This window comes from Melospiza melodia, chromosome 4 (assembly GCF_035770615.1).
Source record: "Melospiza melodia melodia isolate bMelMel2 chromosome 4, bMelMel2.pri, whole genome shotgun sequence".
NCBI classification, from domain to species: Eukaryota; Metazoa; Chordata; class Aves; order Passeriformes; family Passerellidae; genus Melospiza; species Melospiza melodia.
This window is the reverse complement of record NC_086197.1, coordinates 4732215-4753646: the sequence shown is the minus strand read 5'-3', so window position 1 is coordinate 4753646 and position 21432 is coordinate 4732215. Positions and strand designations below refer to the sequence as shown.

General features: G+C 40.0%; 1 protein-coding gene across 1 annotated transcript in view; it reads right to left on the bottom strand.

The window, feature by feature from the left end:
• The window catches only part of TAF3 (TATA-box binding protein associated factor 3), a 115851-nt gene that overhangs the window by 10275 nt on the left and 84144 nt on the right, over nt 1–21432 (bottom strand). Inside the window, exons 3-4 of the mRNA XM_063153698.1 lie at nt 16644–18460; nt 11665–11747 (exon numbers count right to left, since the gene is read on the bottom strand). Of these exons, the coding sequence (XP_063009768.1) occupies nt 11665–11747; nt 16644–18460 (1900 nt within the window). The remainder of the gene's footprint in view (nt 1–11664; nt 11748–16643; nt 18461–21432) is intronic.

Genomic DNA, 21432 nt, shown 5'->3' with positions numbered 1-21432 from the left:
AAACTGAGGCTGAATGAGTATTTTTGTTTGAGAAATCAAACACAAATGAATATCAACCACCACCACCACAATCAGAGTTGTGAGACAAGAACTGAATTTCTCTGCAGGCTGCTTGCCTAGCAATGTACCATGAACAGATTCTACACTGAAAGATAGAAGGTCAATTAAAAGTTGTTTTTGAATCAAAGCAGTTCCTCCAAAATAAAGGAGATGTGAGAACACCTTTGGAATAGATGTGGTAAAAAAGCCTCCATAAATCGTGACTACAGGTTACCCCTCCCCTTGAAAAAAACCCCAGAATTAATGTAAACACTGTGTGTTTGGTTGTGTCCAACCTAAATTCACTTTAGATTTCTTTTTAAATGCCAGCAGGAGCTGTCCTGCTCACAGAACCTCAGTGTATTTATCACTGAACACATGCACTGATTTGTCACAGAGTGCCTGGTAGTAACCAAGAAAACATCTAAATGTAATAAAAAGGGAAAAAAAACCTAAGGGATGAGAAATTTCAAGTGGAAGGACAGAGAAATCCTCAAATACCACAATTACCAATTATTTTTCCATGTTGTTTTTTTATAACCCCTTTGCTGAAAGAGCAGAGCATAAAGCTTCCCGACAAAGGCATTTTGAAGTTATTTTTCTTTCTCACAATCTGTTCCAGTGCAAACAGCATTTCAACCCAGTATCAGAACTTAATGAGATCTTCCATTGCCATTTCTGCTCAACTACATCAAGACAACAGCACGTAATATCTGAATCTCAGCTGAGAAGCCAGATCTCATGGAATCAAAGGATGGATTGGCTTGGAAGGGACCTTAAAGGTCTTCCAGCCCCAACCCCTGTGCCATGGGCAGGGATGTCTTCCTCTAGACCAGGTTTTTCAGAGCCCCATCCAAGATGATGTTGAACACTTCCAGGGATAGGGAGGCCACCACCTCCCTGGGCAGCCTGTGCCACCCTCACAGCAAAGATTCAATGTTATCTACTGGTTTAAAATTGTGTCCAATGCTGTTCCAAGGGGAAGGAAGAAAACTTCAGTGAAGTTTTTCTGCTTCTCAGGAGGGTAGAGTGAATAAAAACCCTTTTTAATCATCACTCCAGGGCAATCACCCTGTTCACAGTTATAGTTCCAAACCCAAAGAGGATGAACACCAAGTGTCAGCTTGCAGGCAAAGGGCAAATTGTACCAAGATTTGAAGTGTTGCAACAGGTCAGCTGGTTTCTAATCAGCTCTAAGTGGCAGGAGCTATAACATGCTACATCTGCAGCAAAATGAAGCTCCAAGGTGTGAAATGGTTTCCTATCTTTGGAAGTAATTTATTTGATTTAATTCTGATCCTTACGGCTGAAAGCCCCATTGACTGCTTCACCTAAACACAGGGGGAAGATGTGCACCAAAAGGAAATGGCTTTTCAAAAACAGGACATGGGCCACAGGGCAGAATGATTGCTATGGGCAATGAGCTCCAAAAAATGCTGTATCAGAACTTTGAAAGGTCTAGTAAAAAAATCCCAGTAATCTTTGTTTCTCAGAGGCAGAGCTCCCAAGAAGCTGCTTCTCTGCCCAGAGGAAAAAACTAACATTTGAAAAGTCCTAATTCTTTTCTGAACCCATGACCCATTTTTAAGCAGGGAGAAGGAGCTAAATGGGTCTCTGTGTCTAGGAAAACGACACAACTGCACTGACAAAACTGAAACTGGTGCAATTCACTTGGATTATCAGTCATCATGTAATCTATTAGATTTGATATTCCCTTATTGATATAAATTCCTTGATGGTTTGATATTCCCTTATTGATATAAATTCCTTCATGTAACTATTTTGTTACTGAAAAATCTCACATCTGGAACTGAGATTGTTGCACTAGAAAAAACCTAAACCCTCTAAGACCTATGGGTAAGAGCGTCAAAAACACCTAAGGAAATCAGGAAATTTCCATATGGTTTAGATTCTTCAGAGATAAGAGGTGATTCTGAAAATTTTATTCCAGCCCTGGAGGAGAATCAGTGTGATTTAAGCTCTGTAATGTAGGCTAATTCCCATATTACTTTTACAAAGGGAAATTTATTTGCTGTTTCATGCCCTGCTGAATATTTTATTTTGTGCAAACAAGTCATATTGGCAAACAGAAGCTCCACAAGCCCATGCTGTGACCAGCCTGTGAGTTTGTGGAGTGCCAGAATGCACCAAACCTCCAAGGAAGCCCCAAGCAATTTTGCAAGTGAAAAGACCTCAGCACTTTAACATCACCTGCCATGTGGTATTCTTCTCTATCAAGGAAAATGAATTTTGAGCACTTATTCCAAGATAACATCCACTTTTTTGGGTGCCTGCCTCTCCCTGTGTTGACCTTCAGTGGTGCATATGGAGATCAACAGCTCATTCTCCATTTCAATGGAGCTGGGGAAGGATTTGGAGCACCAGGAGCAGCTGAGGGAGCTGGGAGGGCTCAGCCTGGAGAAAAGGAGACTCAGGGAGCACTTTATTACCTTCTAGAATTCCCTGACAGGAGGTACAGCCAGGTGGGGGTTGGTCTTTTCTGCCAAGTAACAAGTGAAAGGACAAGAGGAAATGGCCTCTAGTTGAGCCAGAGGAGATCCAGACTGGATATTAGGGAAAATGATTTCATGAAAAGGGTTTTGAAGGCTGGAACAGGCTATCCATGAAGGTATTTAAAAGACAGATAGATGTGCCACTTGTGCACACAGTTCAGTGATGGACTTTGCAGTGCTGGGTTAATGGTTGGACTGTGACGATCTAAGATGTCTTTTACAACCTGAATTACTCTATGATTCTACTATTCTAACATTGTGGCAAAGCCCCACAAATACCTGGACATTCAGTCCAGCTGATATTTCCAGCCAACTCCTTTGCTTTATGGACACATGCACTGTTGAAATTGAATTACAGGTTTTCTACTGTTTACTTTCCCACTACTTTAAGCGAAACAGATTTCTGCTCTTGGCCTTCAGTCTCTGTATCTGTTACACCCAGAGTATTTCTCCCAACAACCACAAGCACCTTTCAGTTGATGACTCCTAAATCTCCCTCCCATTTTCTCACCATTCTGACTTACACCTCTGGATGGTTCATTGCCAGTCTGACAAAACAAAACTGAGCTGGTAGCGTGGCGTCTTGGTATCTTTCATCTTATTTTTTCCCTTATCATCAATAACAAACATCTTCAATGTTAAAACCACCTGGCACCAAACCCTTCTGCTGAGTTCTCAAGAGCAAAACCAGAACCTGGTAAAACATGTTTGTGTCAATGAGCTCTTTGCAAACTTTCTCTTCTCTGTTCTCAGCAAACTGCTTTTATTGTCATTTGTTTTGGGAAATGTTATGGGATGCATGATCTAGGAGTTTGCCCATAAACGAGTCCTATATCCACCCTTTTTGGTGGGAACTGGTAAAGAACATGAATTACAACCCATAGTGGTACAACTACCAGAAAGTTGTACCAGTATGGGTTTAGAAAATATTTAAAGCTGTAATTTTCAGCTTGTTATCAAGTTTGTTTTTGAAAGAAATAAGTAAGACAGATGGACAGATGGAGTCTCCTGGACTTGGAGACTCTGTACAGCAAAAGATCAACTGCAAACAGGACAACTTCACTAAATTCAGGTGGGACCACCTGTTCTTTTGTGGCTATTTCTTGATGGTTTTCTTGTCCATATCCAGTTCCTAGGAACCATCCCGCAAATCCTTGGGTCTGTGGAGTTTCCTCACTTTTGTTTAAAAACCTCAGTAAAAGAGTGAATACAAAAAAGCAACTCTGTCAAAGTCAAGAACAAATCAGTACCTTTCTCTTGCAGTCATCCTCCATGGAAAGTTTATTTTTGAAACAAATACCCATCTGCCTTTCTAATCTTTCACCCATATTTGATCAGTTTCTGTTGTGCTTCATAAGGGCAGCTGCTCATGGCCATTTACACAAGCAATTCCCTCATGTGTCTAAACCTGCCTGAAGTATTTTTTTTTAATTGTGGTATACAGTATACAAGTTGTTGGGTTTTTTTTTTGTTTTACTCTTGAGCAATAAGCAGCAAAATCAAAGAATCTCACAGTAAGTTGTTTTGTTTTCTAATGACTCAAGCCTTTTCATGGATTTTCTTTTGGAGTCATCACCCACTGCGGCCAGCAGCAAAATGAAAATAATTTGCCACAGACTACTGCCTACCATAAACAGGATGAATAATTAGTTGGGGTGGCTTCAGTGATTAAATAAAATAGAAGGAAGAAAAAACCTAAGGACTACATCTGAAGTTGTAAATTTAATTCATGCTCAAGGAAGAAAATCACCTCTAGAAATATAAACAAAAATGATCATTTGATCATTTACTTGCTTTGGTAAAAGGGATATGGTATTCTTCTTTTTTTTTTCCATGTAAAAGCTGCAATCCTGCAGCAAGGGAGAGGCTGGGGAACCTCCAGCAAAGTGAAAGAGCCTTTTGGACGGATTCAGGACCACACATGGGGATTTTACAGCAGGATTTGGGCCCATATGTTACACTGAAAAAGAACAATTGGGAAAGGGATATGAATCATAGCTGAGACAGTATCTTCATTAAAATACATTCAGCATTTCAAAAGGCTCCAAAAATCAGTCCTCCAGCTCTTATAATTTAAAAGACCACAGAACAGAGAAATGTGGGTATGTCAGTAAATACACTCACAAAGATTGATGAAAGCTGTAAAGATCACTGGAATTCCTTCAGCACACCTTGGAGAGGAACAAGATCATTTTTCATTACTCTGCCTCCTCACTTAGGTGGTCTATTGATCATATCAAAAATGATTTCACCATTACATGCTCTTTTACAGCACAAGTTGGATTGACACCCAGAGCAGCAGTTCTGTCAAAGCACATTTAACACAGCCCTTCCCTGCTAAAATAATTGGGATGCCCATGAGCACAGCAATAAACACAGAATTTTACTGCTTGTGCTCTATTGTTTCATTTTCCCAAACAGTGGTTAGCCCTTCTCCCATTTTTCTCTCGTCACAGCCACATTTTCTGGAAAAATCTCCTTGCCCAGGATTCTTCTCCCGGGAAGCTGAGAAGCCTCAGAGAAAAAGGAAAACAATATTATCTCATTTGCTTCTGCTGTGTTTTGCTGCTTTGGAATGTGGTTGGAGATTGTTTATCCACAGGTGATTGTTTCATTGGTTTCATGTGAATTGTTTTGACTTATTGGCCAATGGGGGCCAAGCTGTGTTGGAGAGAGTCACGAGATTCATGAGTATCTTTTTAGCCTTCTGTAAGTATCCTTTCTCTATTCTTTACTATAGTTTAGTATTCTTTAGTAGAATATAGATAATAAAATAATAAATTAATAAATAATTAAAATAATATTCATTAATAAATTGATATTATTGTAAGTATCCTTTCTCTATTCTTTACTATAGTTTAGTATAGGTTAGTTTAGTATTCTTTAGTATAATATAGATCATAAAATAATAAATTAATAAATAATTAAAAGAATATTCAATAATAAATTGATATTATTGTAAGTATCCTTTCTCTATTCTTTACCATAGTTCAGTATAGGTTAGCTTAGTATTCATTAATAGAATATAGATAATAAAATAATAAATTAATAAATAATTAAAATAATATTCAATAATAAATTGATATTATTGTAAGTATCCTTTCTCTATTCTTTACCATAGTTTAGTATAGGTTAGTTTAGTATTCTTTAGTAGAATATAGATCATAAAATAATAAATTAATAAATAATTAAAATAATATTCATTAATAAATTGATATTATTGTAAGTATCCTTTCTCTATTCTTTACCATAGTTTAGTATAGGTTAGCTTAGTATTCATTAATATAATATAGATAATAAAATAATGAATTAATAAATAATTAAAATAATATTCAATAATAAATTGATATTATTGTAAGTATCCTTTCTCTATTCTTTACTATAGTTTAGTATAGGTTAGTTTAGTATTCTTTAGTAGAATACAGATAATAAAATAACAAATTAATAAATAATTAAAATAATATTCATTAATAAATTGATATTATTGTAAGTAGACTTTCTCTATTCTTTACCATAGTTTAGTATAGGTTAGCTTAGTATTCATTAATATAATATAGATAATAAAATAATAAATTAATAAATAATTAAATTAATATTAAATAATAATAAATATTAAAACAATATTGAATATTATTTTAAATTAAATAAATATAAATAATAAAAATTGAATTAAATATTAAATTAAATATTAAATTAATTAATAAAATAATAAATTAGCCTGAGAACATGGAGTCAGATTCATCATTCCTTCCAACGACGGGGGTCTCAGAAAACACAACACTCCCTGAAGTATCACTTCTTTTTCCCCCCCTGCTCTTTAATTCCTCAATGAATTCTCCTCTGGAGCTCCCCCTTGGGTAAGCAATGTCTCTCAGGGTAACCAACACGGCCACAGCTGTGTCCCACCACGGCCCCACGCTGCTGCCGCTCCGTCTGTGCCGGCCTTTGGTCACGGCGCCTGAGCTGCTCCGAACACTGCCCTCATTCATCCCACCGTGCACAGGGAGGGGCTTCCAGCAGGATTCCTTTACCTGTTTCCCCACCACAGAACAGTGCAATAAATGGAATGGGTCATGAGCTACTTGGCTGGTAATGCAAACCTGAGGCCTGACAAGTCAATAAAAAGCCAATCCCTCCCTGCCCAGCCACACGTAGGGAGCCAAGGCTGCAGGCAAACAATTTGGATATGCCTGCACAGGGAGCTTAATGAACCCCATTATTCAGCTTTTGTGGGCAAACACTATGAAGACAATGATGTAAATTATCAAAGTCTGACTAGAACACCACTAAATAGCACCCAAAGTTCAAAAGTTTCTTCACTGATTTATCTGTATGAGAACAACTCTATTAAAAACTGAAGCTCCTGAATATACACCAAAGATGATTCTGTAACAATCAGGTACATTCCTGGAAACTGCATAGGGCAGGATTCTAGTTTAACTCAAACCAGCAGCAAAGTCTTGGATATCCAGCTTTATTTCCACAACTCACTTGGAGCTTGAACTGTTTTAAAAGAACAAATATCCATGTTACAGCAGCAACTCAGATTCCCAATGAGCTTTGGGGAGCACCAACACAGTCCTTGCCTAATTTCTTCAGCCAGGTCAATAAGAATCATATGGATGTATTTGTTAAAACCCTCTTCTTCTTCTTCCCTTTCTTGGTGCCATGACCTTTCAAAGTCAGATTGTGTGTGTGTGTGTGCAGTTTTCCCAAGAAAATTCAATCTCTGGAGGGTTTGCAACTCAACTCTTTTGTAAATTAAGCTTGTTGTAGATAGAAGATCCCTCATTAAGGCATCTCTTTTTTGGTGAGCATCTTTTTTGGTGAGATTGTATAGTTCTGTGGGATTTCAAAAAGTATGAGTGAAGAACTGATTTACTAAAATTTCGTGTTGCACTTAAAATAACAAATTCTTGAGCAAACAGAACTGAAAGAGGGTAGAGTTACATTGGACATTGGGAAAAAATTTTTCCTTGTGGGGGTTGTAGAAGTTCTTAGATGAATAATCTAATCAAGAAACTTGGTGTAATAAACTAGGTCCTGTCCTCCTAGTCCCAAAAATATTCTTCGGGGTCACTGATGTTAAACAGAGAGGTCACATCTATGATCACAGGATAATTTCTCCATCTAGACCCTTGGTTTTGAGATTCTCTACACAAGACATCAGCTGGTTCTGCTCATGGCTTTTGTCATGGGGGTATCGTGCAGCTGAATGAGCCCCCACAAAAAAATAAGTTAACCTTGCACTGATAATATCCTACCAAGTAATAAAGATTTTTAGTGGGGCCAATTAAGTATCTGAGTAACAAAATGTTTTCATCCCTTAATCCTTTCAGGATTTTATCTTACAATCCACAGGTTATTTAATATACATTTTTATAAGCACACACACAGAGGTATCTGTGCATGTGTGTGATTTGGTTTTGGAGAAAGTCACGTATCTACTCACTTAAAAAATATAGAAGACAAGGGGCAATTTCATTAGAGCAGCAGGTCAGGTTTACCAGTTAAACACTGTTAAAATGCCTGTCTTTCCCCTCTTCCTGTCTGCTTTCCAGGTTCCCTGCTGATGGCAGAGTTATGACACGGGTCTGGAGCAAAAGTCTGAAATTTTAAGGTAAATTTGGAGACCTAATTTCACAAAAAACATATATCCTGCTTCTAGGGCACAGAAACACTGGAACAGCACCCAGTGAGTAGTTCTGTGCTTTGTGGTCTGGCATTAGTGACAGCAGCCATGTGTTTTTTCTTAAAAGTTGTTTTTAAATGTAGCATAAATTTATCAGAAGTATCAAACATTACAGCATGTACTTTTGCTGAAGCTTATGTCAGCTGTAGCAGTAGCTGGAATGTCAACACTTTATCAATAGACAGAATTTAAAAAAAACTTATGTGTATGAAAAATGATAGTGCTTAGGAAAAATAGCAAGACAAAAAGAAGCCATGATGTAATTGAATAAAAGTATTAAACTCTACTCATTATTTGCAGTTCATTTAAAATTTAAAAGTCTGTGTTTTTTGTTTTGCTTGTTTTGTTTTGAAAAAAGATAGCATCACTAGTTCCTTCCTATACTAACTCAGTTAGCAATCTACCTTGATAACACTGGAATGGAAAAAAAAAAAAAGTGAAAAACCCTTCCAACATATCATTCAAATCATATCTAAAAAAGTGGTCATAAATATTTTAGAACCCAAGCAAACCAATAAGAGCAAGGCCCATTAAGGATAAGATCTTTTACAACAAATTAAATAAAACAATTTATTGAAGCCTGGACTTGAGATAAACTAGATTTACTAGCTGACCTTTTATTCATTTAAAGAACAAAATTAGCTCTAATTGCATTAGAATGGAATCCAGTAAATTTTTTCTAATGTGGCATCCATGCAAGTATTGCTGTAATTGTTTACAACTAAGATGGAAATGCTTTGATAGTAATCTACTTTCTTCTTGTTTTACTGTGCAGTTAAAACACTTGCAAAAAAACTCTTAAGTAGGACAGTTTTTCCAATATTGGTCTGTCCATCCATCAGCAATAATGCATTTTCATGTCTATTAACCCAATGTTGTTAATAGCCACTTCTTGTGAGCTGATGCATGTTGTAAGAACATTTGCACTCCAGACAAGCCTGACTACAGGTATTACTTTGAACCTGGGAGAAATATGTACTTTTATTCACAAACACAAGAGAAAAGACTTTCCTGCTGCTGCCATCACTGCTTTGTACATGGGTCCAAGCAGAGGAGTCAAGAAGGAAAATTATAAAATCACAGAATGATTCGGGCTGGAAGGGACCTTAAAGATCATCCAGATCCAACCCCTGCCATGGGCAGGGACATCTTCCACTATCCCAGGTTGCTCCAAGCCCGGTCCAACCTGGCCTTGGACACTTCCAGGGATCCAGGGGCAGCCACAGCTTCTCTGGGCACCCTGTGCCAGGGCCTCATCCCCCTCACAGAGAAGAATTTCTTCCTCTTATCCCATCTAACCCTGCCCTCTGTCAGTTTGAAGCCATTCCCCCCTATCCTGGCACTCCATGTCTTTATACAAAGTCCCTCTGCAGCTTTTTGGAGCCCCTCAGGCACTGGAAGGGGCTCTGAGGTCTCTCCACAGCCCCCACTTCTCCAGGCTGAAGAGCCCCATTTTGCTCACTAATGCTGTGTGACTCAGCCAGCTTGTGCTGAGTTTATGGTGTGATGTGTGTCTTCATTCTATGCACCATCCATCTGACACTTTTGCTTCACACTCCTGAAAGCCCTGTGCCTCATGAAGGTCTGTAAGTGCTTCTATTAAAGATGTTCTATATGACATTCCCCCAAACAAATTAACTTCCAATTGAACAGGTACTTGGGTACTTCCAAAAGCCTCCAAACATCTCTTCTCTCTAACAGAGAATTTGAAATGACCAATTTCTCCATCTAGTTTCTACTCATATCAAATTCTAGGAATCCCTGACAATTTTCCTTGCACCTTTCCATGGAGATTCATGGTATCCTTGAACAATCCCAGGCCAGTTAACTCCAGAGACAGGCTAAGTGAAACACAACATTTTTATATGACAATTGCCAGATATTTAGAAGCTCATTACCAACACAGATGAAACATAAGTTTAATTTTCCCTTTCTATAACACATCAAAAACCATTTCTTTCTGCCTGTTATGAAGCCCTCAGATGGGGACCAAGGTGCCACTAAAGATGTAAAAATGAATCTGCAAATAAAGTGAGTTTCCCAAAGGCCCATGAAACAAGATGTCAGTATCTGAGACCCACTAAGGGCTGGCAGGGATGACAATGATGCACCCACATGATTTGTAGCAACAGATGGAGCCTGAAGTCCCCTCTCAACATATGTGAGGGTATGAGAAACACTGTGGTGAGATAAGGTTGGAAGGTAACTGGTGCTAAAATATGACTTCAGAACTTTAATTCAGAAGTTGAAAATGTGAGTTAATTTCCCCCATATTAACGCTCTCAGTCCTTGGAAAAGCAGAATTTAAAAGTATCCATGTCTCGTCAAGGAGGAAAATGGATCTGTGGGCTTTCAAGGGACAGCGTGTCCAGCCATGTACATTCAAATCATGCTCAGCAGGACAGACAAGTATTCTGAGAGAGCTGGAACTCTGTACAGCAACCTGAGGCACAGAAATTTTAGATCACACTCAAATACTGTGAAAGGAAGAAAGCAAAAATGGTTAATAACTGGGGTGTGGGTGTCCCTTAGAAATCAACAATGACTGAAGTCCCTTAGCAGCTTCAAGCCAGCAAATGCCATGGTTACCTACTGGGGAGAAGTAGGATAGCAGAGAAAAAGAAAATAATCATCAAAACCCCATTTAACTTCTAGAGCAGAAAAATGAGTGATTAGGGGGTTTGGTTCATGATGGGTCTAGAAGAGAAACAACTGCATTAGCAGTATTTAATGTGAGGAATGGAAATGAAAGATCTGTGTGTGCTCATGTTTACCATTGGACATGAAAGTGTGCTTTGTGCCATGAAATCAACACGAAAATCCCGATTAAAAGAAACCCTTCACATCCAAGGCAGGAGCAGCCTAAAAGCCTGGTGACACATGGATTCCCCAGCCTCTGCAGCCTCCTGTTTGTGCTGCATGATCTCAGGATAGGGATCACCCTACTTATGCTCATCCAGTACAAAGTAACTATTATTTGTACAACAGCACCCAATAATTAGGGAGCTAATGAAGCAGCACTTGAAATGCGTTGGGCACACTCATGAATAATCAACAGTTATAAAAAAACAGATGTGTATAAAGGAATTCCAACTGTTATGTTTTAAAGCATAAAACAACTGTTAGCTGGGGAGTGTTGTGAAACTTAGCTGTAGGTTACACTCAGGATAAGCACCCATTACAAAAACCTCACTAAATGGCACTGGAGGCATCATGCCAGCCCAGATGGAGTCCTGTAATCCATGCCCTAGAAAGACATGGAATGGGACACACAGTAGGATGGATGGAAGATGATGAGACTCACTTTGCTGTATAAATGTAATTTGCCACTAATTTTTAAGCTTTTCCCACTGAAAAGAAGAGCTCCCACAAGTGCCAGAGGTGAGCACACACCTCACAGATGGATTTATTTGTACTTACATCTTGTCTTGGCCTGCGCCCACTCTTAAAGTCAGCCGAGGAATAACCGGAGATGGAGCTGGAACAACTGGTTCCACCTTTATCTGTACAGGGGAACACAATCATCAATCAAAGACTGCAAGCAGACTCCCAAAATATATTAATTACATGAAAGCACTGATGGAGTTAACCAGAGAATATTAGCTTAATGAAACAAAACTATGACAGACTAATCACTGTTCTCTTCTCTCACACTTTGTCCCATGGCGTGGATGGGTCTCAGTCTGCAGGGAGTCCCAGCTGTAGAAATTCACAAATACAAACTCTAAGCTAAAAAAAAACCAACTTCAAATTTTGCTCCTATTGTACCTCCAATTTCTTAGCAAATCTTCCTGATTAAGTACTTTTCTAGAGACACGAAACTTCCCAGTTTGTTTCTAAACAATGACATGAAATGCTTTGATCTTAGTGCTGAAACTTGTCAGGCACCCATTGGTGTTTGCACGTTTTTCTGAGATTTAAATTCAATTATTTCCCAGGTTCATCACATAAATGTACCATGAGTCTCTTGAATCAAAAGGAGAGACAAAGGAAGCAAATAAACTCCAAGGTGAATTCACCAACACTGAATACTTTATGAAAGTTCTTATCCATACCAGGCATAACAGCCACTGCATTTTACTGCAATTAGGCTGAGGTTTTTAATGACTACTTTTCAAGTGGCCTGGGATTCCAATCTTGGTATCTGGTGGAGTTTAGACCATTTGAATATGTCCTTGAACATGTCCTTGAACTTATGGAACCAGTATATGCCAAAATTACCAACTCCCATTGAGCTACTGGTTTGCAAAACCTGTCCAGAATGACCACAGATGCTACAGCTGACACTGTAATGATTCTCCAGGCATTCATTACTCAACTTATGTCCATATATGACAAGTATATATACATTATATATATATAGATATACACATAAAAACAGAGATGGAGACTGATCTCATTTTGAGCATGTGTGCCACCATATTTAATAAAACAATCTCTTGGCTGAATCTGCTCCAGGCACAGACAAAACTAATATGCATACAACTAAATGGAAACCTGATCAAATTTCCAGTTTCATAAAGCTCTCACAGAAAAAAGGAGGGCAAACAATCAATGCAAAGCACAGAATGCAGTGTGGGAGAGAGCAGGCCAGAGTGGGAGGGCTCAAGTGGGACTTATTTTGAGAAAGGTGATAACAAAATCTCATGCATTTTGGCAAAAGAATTGGAGCTGCTCTCCAGGAGATGTCCAGGCCAGAGAGAGAAAGAGAGCAGCCTGAGTGGTGTTCCTGCTCTGACACAGTGAACTGTGCTTTGCAATGCAGCTCTCCATGGATATGGATCAGCTGATTTCACAGGCCCCTCTGCACTCTTTGTTTATGTAGAACCATTTTTTGTTACGTCATTCCCCTGGAGTGTTGCAAGAGCTTTTTTCCTCTGAAGCTTCAAATGCCCGCGACAATTTCACTGCCATCTTCCATAGGTGACAGGTGAGTCCTTTCTCTGTTTTCCCAGCATCTTAACCTGTAACCACCCAATGCTTAGAGACTGAAACTGATGCCTGGGTACTGCAGGCTCAGGACCATGGCTTTGCACGGCCTATTTTGCCACTTTTCCTGCAGGTTTCTCCTCCTTCTTTAGTGCCTGTTTTGAATACAAAACATCTCAGGACAGGCATTGCTACTGCAGCTTCCAGCACACAGCACAGAGAGACGCCCACATCATCTATAAAGGTCCTTGGTCTATTCTAAACAATGGTGGTGTGGGCTCACAGGGCAGGAGAAAAGCACACAAACCACTTCTTTATGCTCAGATACCAACATCAGTCTGCTAGGAGAGGAAAACAGGGCTCCACCAGAATGAAATCTCATCCTTTGATACAAGAGGACAGGAAGCATCTTTCTACAACATGGGTTTGTGTGTAGGGTTTACATCATTAGACCAGGGAGAAAAGTAAGGAGCATTCACAGTTACATCCTGCAGAGCTCGGTTCTCCTCTACAGGATTTTGACACAGGAGCAAGGGCAGCTCACTTTGGGGCAGCTCTGGCAAGCCCTGATGCAAGGAGGGCTCCATTTCTCATGAAGCAGTTCCTCAACTACTTTAGTTTCCAGCTCAGCTTATTAAGGTTAGCTGAAAGTGGGTCAGCAGCTGCTCCCTGAGCTGCTCAGTCACTCCCACAGCATGCCTGGTAATCTCTGGAGTACAAATGGGTGTAACTGCTCCAAGTGTTTGCTTTTCATCTGGTGGAGCTCACAAGGCAGTGCCCCAGATCCCCTTTTCTGGCTCTGAGGGCAGCACCCAACACCACTGCAGGGCATGGAGCTGCAGGCAAGCCCTGGGACAAAGCTTCTCCTCCTTGGTGCCACCACCAAACACGCCCAGCACGGAGCCTTCAGCTCCTGTTTCCTGCCATTTATGCAGGGCTCTGTTTGCTGCTCTGTACCTTTCAGCAGCCTGGGGCAAAATTCCAGGAAAAACTTGATAAAAAGCCTCAATCACTCAACGGGATGGGATGAGCACAAAGGTAATAACTACAACGAGGCTCAAAAATGGGAACATTACAGCTGAGTCAGTTTTTGTTTAACTACAGCAATATCAGAAATGGGACTCTGATATTTCCTCCTGGCCATCAGGAGCTGAAACTGCAGCGAGCCCACAAACTCATCTCCCAGGTTGTGCTTACACCTCCGGGGTGGATGCACTGTGGCAGATTAAATGTCCAAGCTGTAACTTGATCATTTGCTCCTGCAGCACAACTGCTGCCTAAATAAGTCATTGTGTGATCGAAAAGCTAAATTAAGGAAACATGTACTTTTAGGGGTTAAAACGAAAGAGCAGCATTCTGGAGTAATACTGGGAATTGGGGCCAGCAGAAGAGCATTTACAGTGGATTACTAAGCTTCCCAAATCACCAAAGAGGTAAAGTCCAGCAATATAAGACTCCTTTGTAGCTAACTAAAAATACATTGTCAGTGGATTTGTCCAGTTTTATGTATAAGCAATACTTCTTTCACCTGAACTAATACTAGTAGTCATATAAGCCCCTTATTGCCATGTGCTGCATTTTTTTTGCTAATCTTCAAGGATTTAGCTTCTTTGCCACATACCTCAGGGCACCAACTGATAAAGCTCTAACTCTCCATTTTTCCAGGACACCAGCAGTGCGGCCTTGCAAAAAATGAAAATCGCTCAAGAGATTTAAAGGGGAAATTTATTTTTAAAATCCTGACTTGCAGCAAAGAGGTGGATTTAAAAAAAGCTTATCTCTCAAGAATCAGTTTAAATTTTAATTCTATCTGGGGACTCTTTCATGCATTCTAGCTTTAAAGTTTATCTTTTGACAGGGACTTTTTGCCAAGGTAATGGGCAGCTTTGTCAATTTAATTTGTCCAAGTTTTTATTAGTGTTGAACTCCTTTTCCTAATATATATATGGTGAGTCTATACTGAAGCTTTACCAGTTTGTATTTGTTTATGTGCCATTTTATCACTCTAAAAGCAAACTTGACACAGACAACTGCAGAAGAAATGCAAAACTGAAAATGTGGAAAAAAAGAAACTCATTGCCTCTAGTTTACATACACCAATATTTAACTTAAAAAAGAAATCTCAGCAGAAATTCTCAATGAAATACTGCCAACACTGCCCAGGCACAAGGGGCAGACAGATAAAATGGGGAATCTGTGAAAATGTTGCTGCAGTCTAAAACCAGACATGAAATTATCATGGACAACTGGGCCAGCACCCTGTTGATCATGAACTCATCCACAGCAGACAAACATTAGTTCTCCAGATTCTGCATGGAAAAGCCATTTGCATACTTAAAGAACATATAAAGTTTTGAAATCAGCACTTTGTTGCAAGTCCAGCAGGTAATGTAAGAGTGGCAACAAAAGGAGAGTGAGGAATGTCCCAAATCTGAGCTTGTACAAATCGAGTATTACACTCAAAGCAGGATGTAAAGAGAATTTTGGTAAAACTGGAACTCACACAGTGCTTCCTAAGGCTAAAGATGGAGATTTAGGAACTCTTGTATTCAAGGTTATCACACAGGAAGACAATCTTCTTTCTTTTCTTCTTTCTTTTCAATGTTAACAATTTAATGTGTATTATAAGGTGAAGTGACAAAAAAATTAGAGCAAATCCTGAATTAGGGGAGCTGCTTCTAATGGGATTTCAAATCTGATAACATGCAAATATGCTGGTTTCATTTCTTAAATATTAAATATATTCTCAAGATTAGGTGATATTGGAAAGAAGAAATTATCTTTGGCTGATGTAAATCAGTAAGAGTTACAAGAATGGAAGCTCAAACCCCTTGAAAATTAGCTCTCCCCTTCTGTCTCTCAAGCATAAGACTCCAAAGAAAGGTGACATTTGAACACTTACACCATAATTTGAAAATAATTTTCTTACTTCAAACAAACTGGAGCAACAAGGGAGCAGATTTGCTAAGGGAAGATTCAGCAACTCTTTATTTGAAGGCACTCTGCTTCTCATTTCTGTCCACCTGGGAATTTCCAGGCTGCTACAAACTTCAAACCAGCAGATTTTTGGAAACAAAATTTAAAGTTCATATGAAAGGTATAGGGCTGCTGCCCTTCTAGTGGAAACCTACAGAACAAACTTTCTGCAGTACAACACTGCATCCCTTTGCTGGGTGTGTTGTTGTGTCTGAGCCTCAGCTTTTCCAAGTGAAAAGAAGGTTGAGAAAAGCCAGGACAATCTCACATTTCAAATTCACAGAACCAGAATTCCACTTTTTTCTTTTCCAGAGATGTGGGACAATCTCTGAAGCTCTTGGTGGACACCTTCCTGGAGCTGTTATCATTAAGAAACACCAATCCTGTAACCACACTTCTCCTCAAAGCTCTCAGACAATGCTCAGCAGCAAACACAGGAATCCATGTGCATTCCTCAAGCAAGTGTGACATCTCACCTCATCCAACCAGCTTACCTTTTCATGTTTGTGTTTCTCCTTTTCCTTCTCTTTCTTTTCTCTTTCTTTCCTCTCCTTTTCCTTCTCCTTCTTTTCCTTTTCTTTGTCCTTCTCCCTTTCTTTCTTTTTCTTCTTCTCTTTTTTGTCCTTCTTCTTCTCTTTAGGTTTCTCTTTGTCCTCAAATAGTTTTTCAGGTAGCATGGGAGACAAGGAAGGTAACATGCTGGGAAGCCTCATGGCAGATGGTGTGCTGAACAAGGGCATAGACATTTCTTTGGGAGGTAACACAAGAGGTGCTGATGGCACCTTTATCTTATCTTCCTTACCCTTATCTTTGAGTTTCTCTTTGTCTTTTTTATCCTTGTCCTTTTTGCCTTTCTCTTTCTCTTTCTTTTTATCTTTATGTTTTTCTCTCTCTTTTTTGGTATTGCCATCTTTCAACTTTACTTTTGTGTCAGCATCCTCAAAGTCCTTTAGTTTGAATTTATATGGATCAGGATCCTCCTCTTTGAGCAGTTCCTTCCACTGAAACTTTGCCTCCTTGTTTCCTTCCTTGTCTTTATCTTTCTCCTTGTTCTTTTCCTTCTCCTTATTTTTCTCCTTGTTCTTCTCTTTATCTTTTTCCTTTTGTTTTTCTTTCTTCTTCATTTTAGTTTTCAGCTCTTTTTTCAATTTCTTTTTCACTTCTGTCGATGAAGCCAGCTTGGTTTTCTCCTCATAGACTTTGAGAAGAGGCTCTGGAGTTGGAGGCGAAGCAGAAGGAGAGGAGAAATAAGTGAAGTTGGTAGGTGGATTAGAAGGTGTCCCCATGTTTGCCTTCCGAATGACCTCATCAATTGAGTCATCCATTGTCCATGAAATGTCTGAACTTGAGGTCCCACCTGAGGCAGGTATTGGAGTTGCTCCCGCCTTATTTGCATTATTGGCAGGAACAGAAGGTTTAGGAGTTGCAGACTCTGAAATAGAAAGTCTTTTAGGGCTGGTAAAAATTTCCCCTTCTGATTCAGAGCCAGAGGAGAACTCAAAGGGGTCCGGCTCTCGCTCCGCACACGCCCGAGCGATCACGGCGTCGATTGAATCATCGATGGTCTTGTCCATGACCGGCACTTTCTTCACCTGGTTGTCCAGATTTGGCTTGGGGGCAGGCTCAGGTGGTGTCTGTGCCTGTTTCACTTGGATGTTTTCCTTTCCTATCTTCTCACTCAATGCAGCCAGAGGGGGTCTGCTCGGTGGTTCAGGCTTCACAGGTGGTTGTGGAACGTGAGCAGGAACCTTTGGGCTTTTGGGACTTTTTGGGCTCTTGGCACGACCCGGTGACTTCTTTTCTTTGGATCCAGGTTTTGGTGAACGAATGGGACTCCCAGCTACCACTGGTGAGGGTGTAGTTTTCGGTGATTTTGTCTTTTGTCCTGGAGAACTTGTTTTGGACTTTGTTTTGGGTACGAACGGCTTTGCCTCTAAAGGTTTGGGGGTGGGCACTTGGGGTTTTGCAATGGGAGCCAACATCGGTGGTTCTGGAGAAGGGGGGGCAAGGTCTGCACTGTCCTGAACGTGAACTGGAGAAAGCATTGGTGGGACTTTTTGTGTATTTATTGAGCTAAGAGGCTCACGTTGTTCCACAGTTCCATCCAAGGCATCCCCTTTGGAAACAGACAGTTTTGGCCTTTTCACAGGTGGGAATTCCTCAGGATCAGGACTTTCTAATGGTCTCTTGCTCAAGTAGTTCTCATCATTAATTGCCTCATCCTCTTCCATATCTCCTTCTTCCTCCAGTGGGACCTGCATGGCCTCTGCAGATGTACCTCCATCGGTAGGAACCTGCTCCTCTTCCTCCTCTGCAACAAAGAACATTTAGAAAAGCATTAAGATAATTGAAATGTGTTTTACAGAAACAAACAAGCACCACAACAAATATCATGTGCAGCTCAGCCCAGAAGAGACAACTGGCCACCTTTCTTACTGGTTTGCTTGGAGGAACACGTGGCAGCTTCCGTGTCACATCAGCCACCACTGGAACTGGCAGGTGCCCTCACTGCAGTGCAACACTGAACCCATGAGCAAAGAGAGGAGGACAGAGCTCACCAGTGGCAGATCTTGCAGAGCAGGCCCAAAGTGTCAGTTCTACCCAAAACCACCCTAATAACTTCTTCATTTATTTTTAAATTAAGGAAAAGAGGTTGAAGCACTTTTTCCTGTAACACAGTGTCAAAGCAAAGTGTCAAAGTAAAACTAACCAGAACTGTCTTTCTTGCCTATATCTCACCCAAGTTTGACTGCAGATTAACTACTAGGAAAACATCTTCCTAAACCTAGTTTATTCTTCCTGAAGCAGCACAGGCTGAAGGTTAAAGCAGAGGACTAAGCCCCATTCACCTGCCAGGTTCTGTCTCTGATACCATCTCAAGAGCTGCTGCAGGTGGACATTATCTGTTATGACTTTATGGGAACGCCCCAGCATTGTGTGTGTGTGTTGGTTCAATCAGGAATGTGCCTTGGAAATGCATTTTCCCATCATCTCCCTTACTGTTGTTTTGTTTGCATTGTGGGACAATCCTGGAGTGCATATGCCAGCTTCCTGCAGCAGAGAAACCAAAATGAAGGAGGAATTCACCAAGCACACTTTAGAGCAAGCGGGCATTCAGGCTGTGAGACCAAAAACCAGCTTTTGAAAACAAGATAAACCTGAAATCCACACAGTGCAGACATCAGACATCAACTATTCCAAACCAGTGTGGATACCACCTGTGTGATTGCTCTGGTTTTTTGTTTAATAACAATTATTTTTTTTCCCTACATACAACACCATCTTCAGAGCCACACGTGACATTATGGTGCAGAGAAAGGAGAAAATCCACTTGAGATCTCCCAACAAATCCACAGTAGATTTAAAAAGAGAACCTCTGATCTCCACAACCACAGGCAAGCACTTTATCCTCTTTGATACACTTCCTCACTTTCAAAATGGAATTATCCGAGCAGGAAAAAGGATTCTTAGTCCTGAATAAGAATGTCTACACAGGCATTAACCTGACACATTTGTATTTGGAGTAATTACATCATTACACCTCTGCTGGTTAACATTCCTACACACACAACCTCATTTCACTTTACCCCAAGTTTCTGTTTACCCACCTGCAAAAACCCAAGACATTTTGTCTATCAGGGTTTCTGAGGAAAGATATCCAGTGCCCCAAGATTCTCATGTGAAATATGGAGTAAAAAACATTTATGAGGACAGTGGCTAAAACCCAACTTCCTAATGAGCAGGTGGCTTTAATGAAAAAAGCACCAAGAAACTTGAAACATTCCACTAAACACTATTTAAAACTCAGCAAGACAGCATCTTCCTGAAATATCTCTTTTCAAGGAATTTATTTTCAGGTTTTCTGCGCTGGTGTTTCTCTACTGTAATGTGTCAATGCTCTGATTTAGGAGAGTTGAGTCAAGAGCCCTGGGCTGCAGCACAAATCTTGCCAGCATCACAAATTAAGTAAAATGAGCTAGCAAGTCTGGCTTTCACCAGGGCCCAGAGGATTTACAGCAGCCAGCCCAGAGAGGAGACTTTGCCTGAGGATAAAGTCTTAGCCTTCCGTGAAAAACAGAAATGTTAGGGAGTTAGGTTTTGCCTGGCTGGGCACTGACATTGAATTTTTTAAACTGCAAAGTTAGAGTATAACTGAGAAATCACTCTGGACTGAGCCTGCACCTGCTATGGGGGAAAAAAAAAATCTGCTTCCCCATCATGGAAGTAATTTCAATCTCTGTTTAAGCTGCTGCAGAAATCAGCTGCTTTCACCTGCTCAGGAGGTTTTGGGGATGAAGAATCAGCATTCATCAGATGTCACACAGCACTGGTTGCTACTGAGCAATTCCCTCCAAACCCCATTCCACTACTTCAGAACTGAGAGTTTGTTTTCATTTAAAAGTAGGAGATAAAATTTAAAACAAACATCATACTTTAAAATTAGGATTTAGAGAAATCTTCTGTCTCAGCCACAAGATGAAAAGTATAGCCAAATTAAAATATTAGGAAAGATAGGGTTTGATGATAGAGACTTTAAAACAGAATAGGAATATTAGAATAGAGATAGGAATATTAACCATTTTAATACAAGAAACATGGGGATTAAAAAGTCAATAAAGTGGAAAATAAACTACTGCAACAGTAAAAAAATTACACTTACTAGAAAAATTATTTGCTAAAGATTTCTGCCCAGTGTCCATTTTAACAGCCCCTCTCTCACACTGTATCTCACAGAAGGGCACTGCAATATTTCATATTTTTATAACTCCTTCCCATCCCAAGGTGCTTCTCATGTTTTACCTACTCAGGATTGCAGAATACCAGCAGCTGCTGGATCAAAGGCAAAAAAACAATTTCAGAGGAGCTTTGGAGAACAGGGACCAGAGTTCTGTACCATAAAAAAAAGAGCAATGCTTATTTTTTTTTTTAATAAGGCCAAGTAAAGTTTGCAGCGGGCCCACGAAGTTTCTGTGATCTTGTGTGGAGGTGCCAGGGAAGGGCAGAAAGGTTAAAGTGCAGTTTGTAGAGGTGAGACAAGAAATCGGGGTGTCTTGGCTCCAGCTTTCATGCACATTCCTGCAAGCCACAAAGACAACTTAGTAAGGAAGCAGAAGCATTACCATCCCTTTTATATGGACTTGGATTCCCCAAAACATCTGGAAAAAATTGCCTGGGTCAGTCCTGAACAATCCAGGGACTAAGGAAGTTCATGAGCACTTAACTACTGACACACATTCACCACTTTTCAGACATGCTCAGATGACAATCTGGAATCCTATCGTG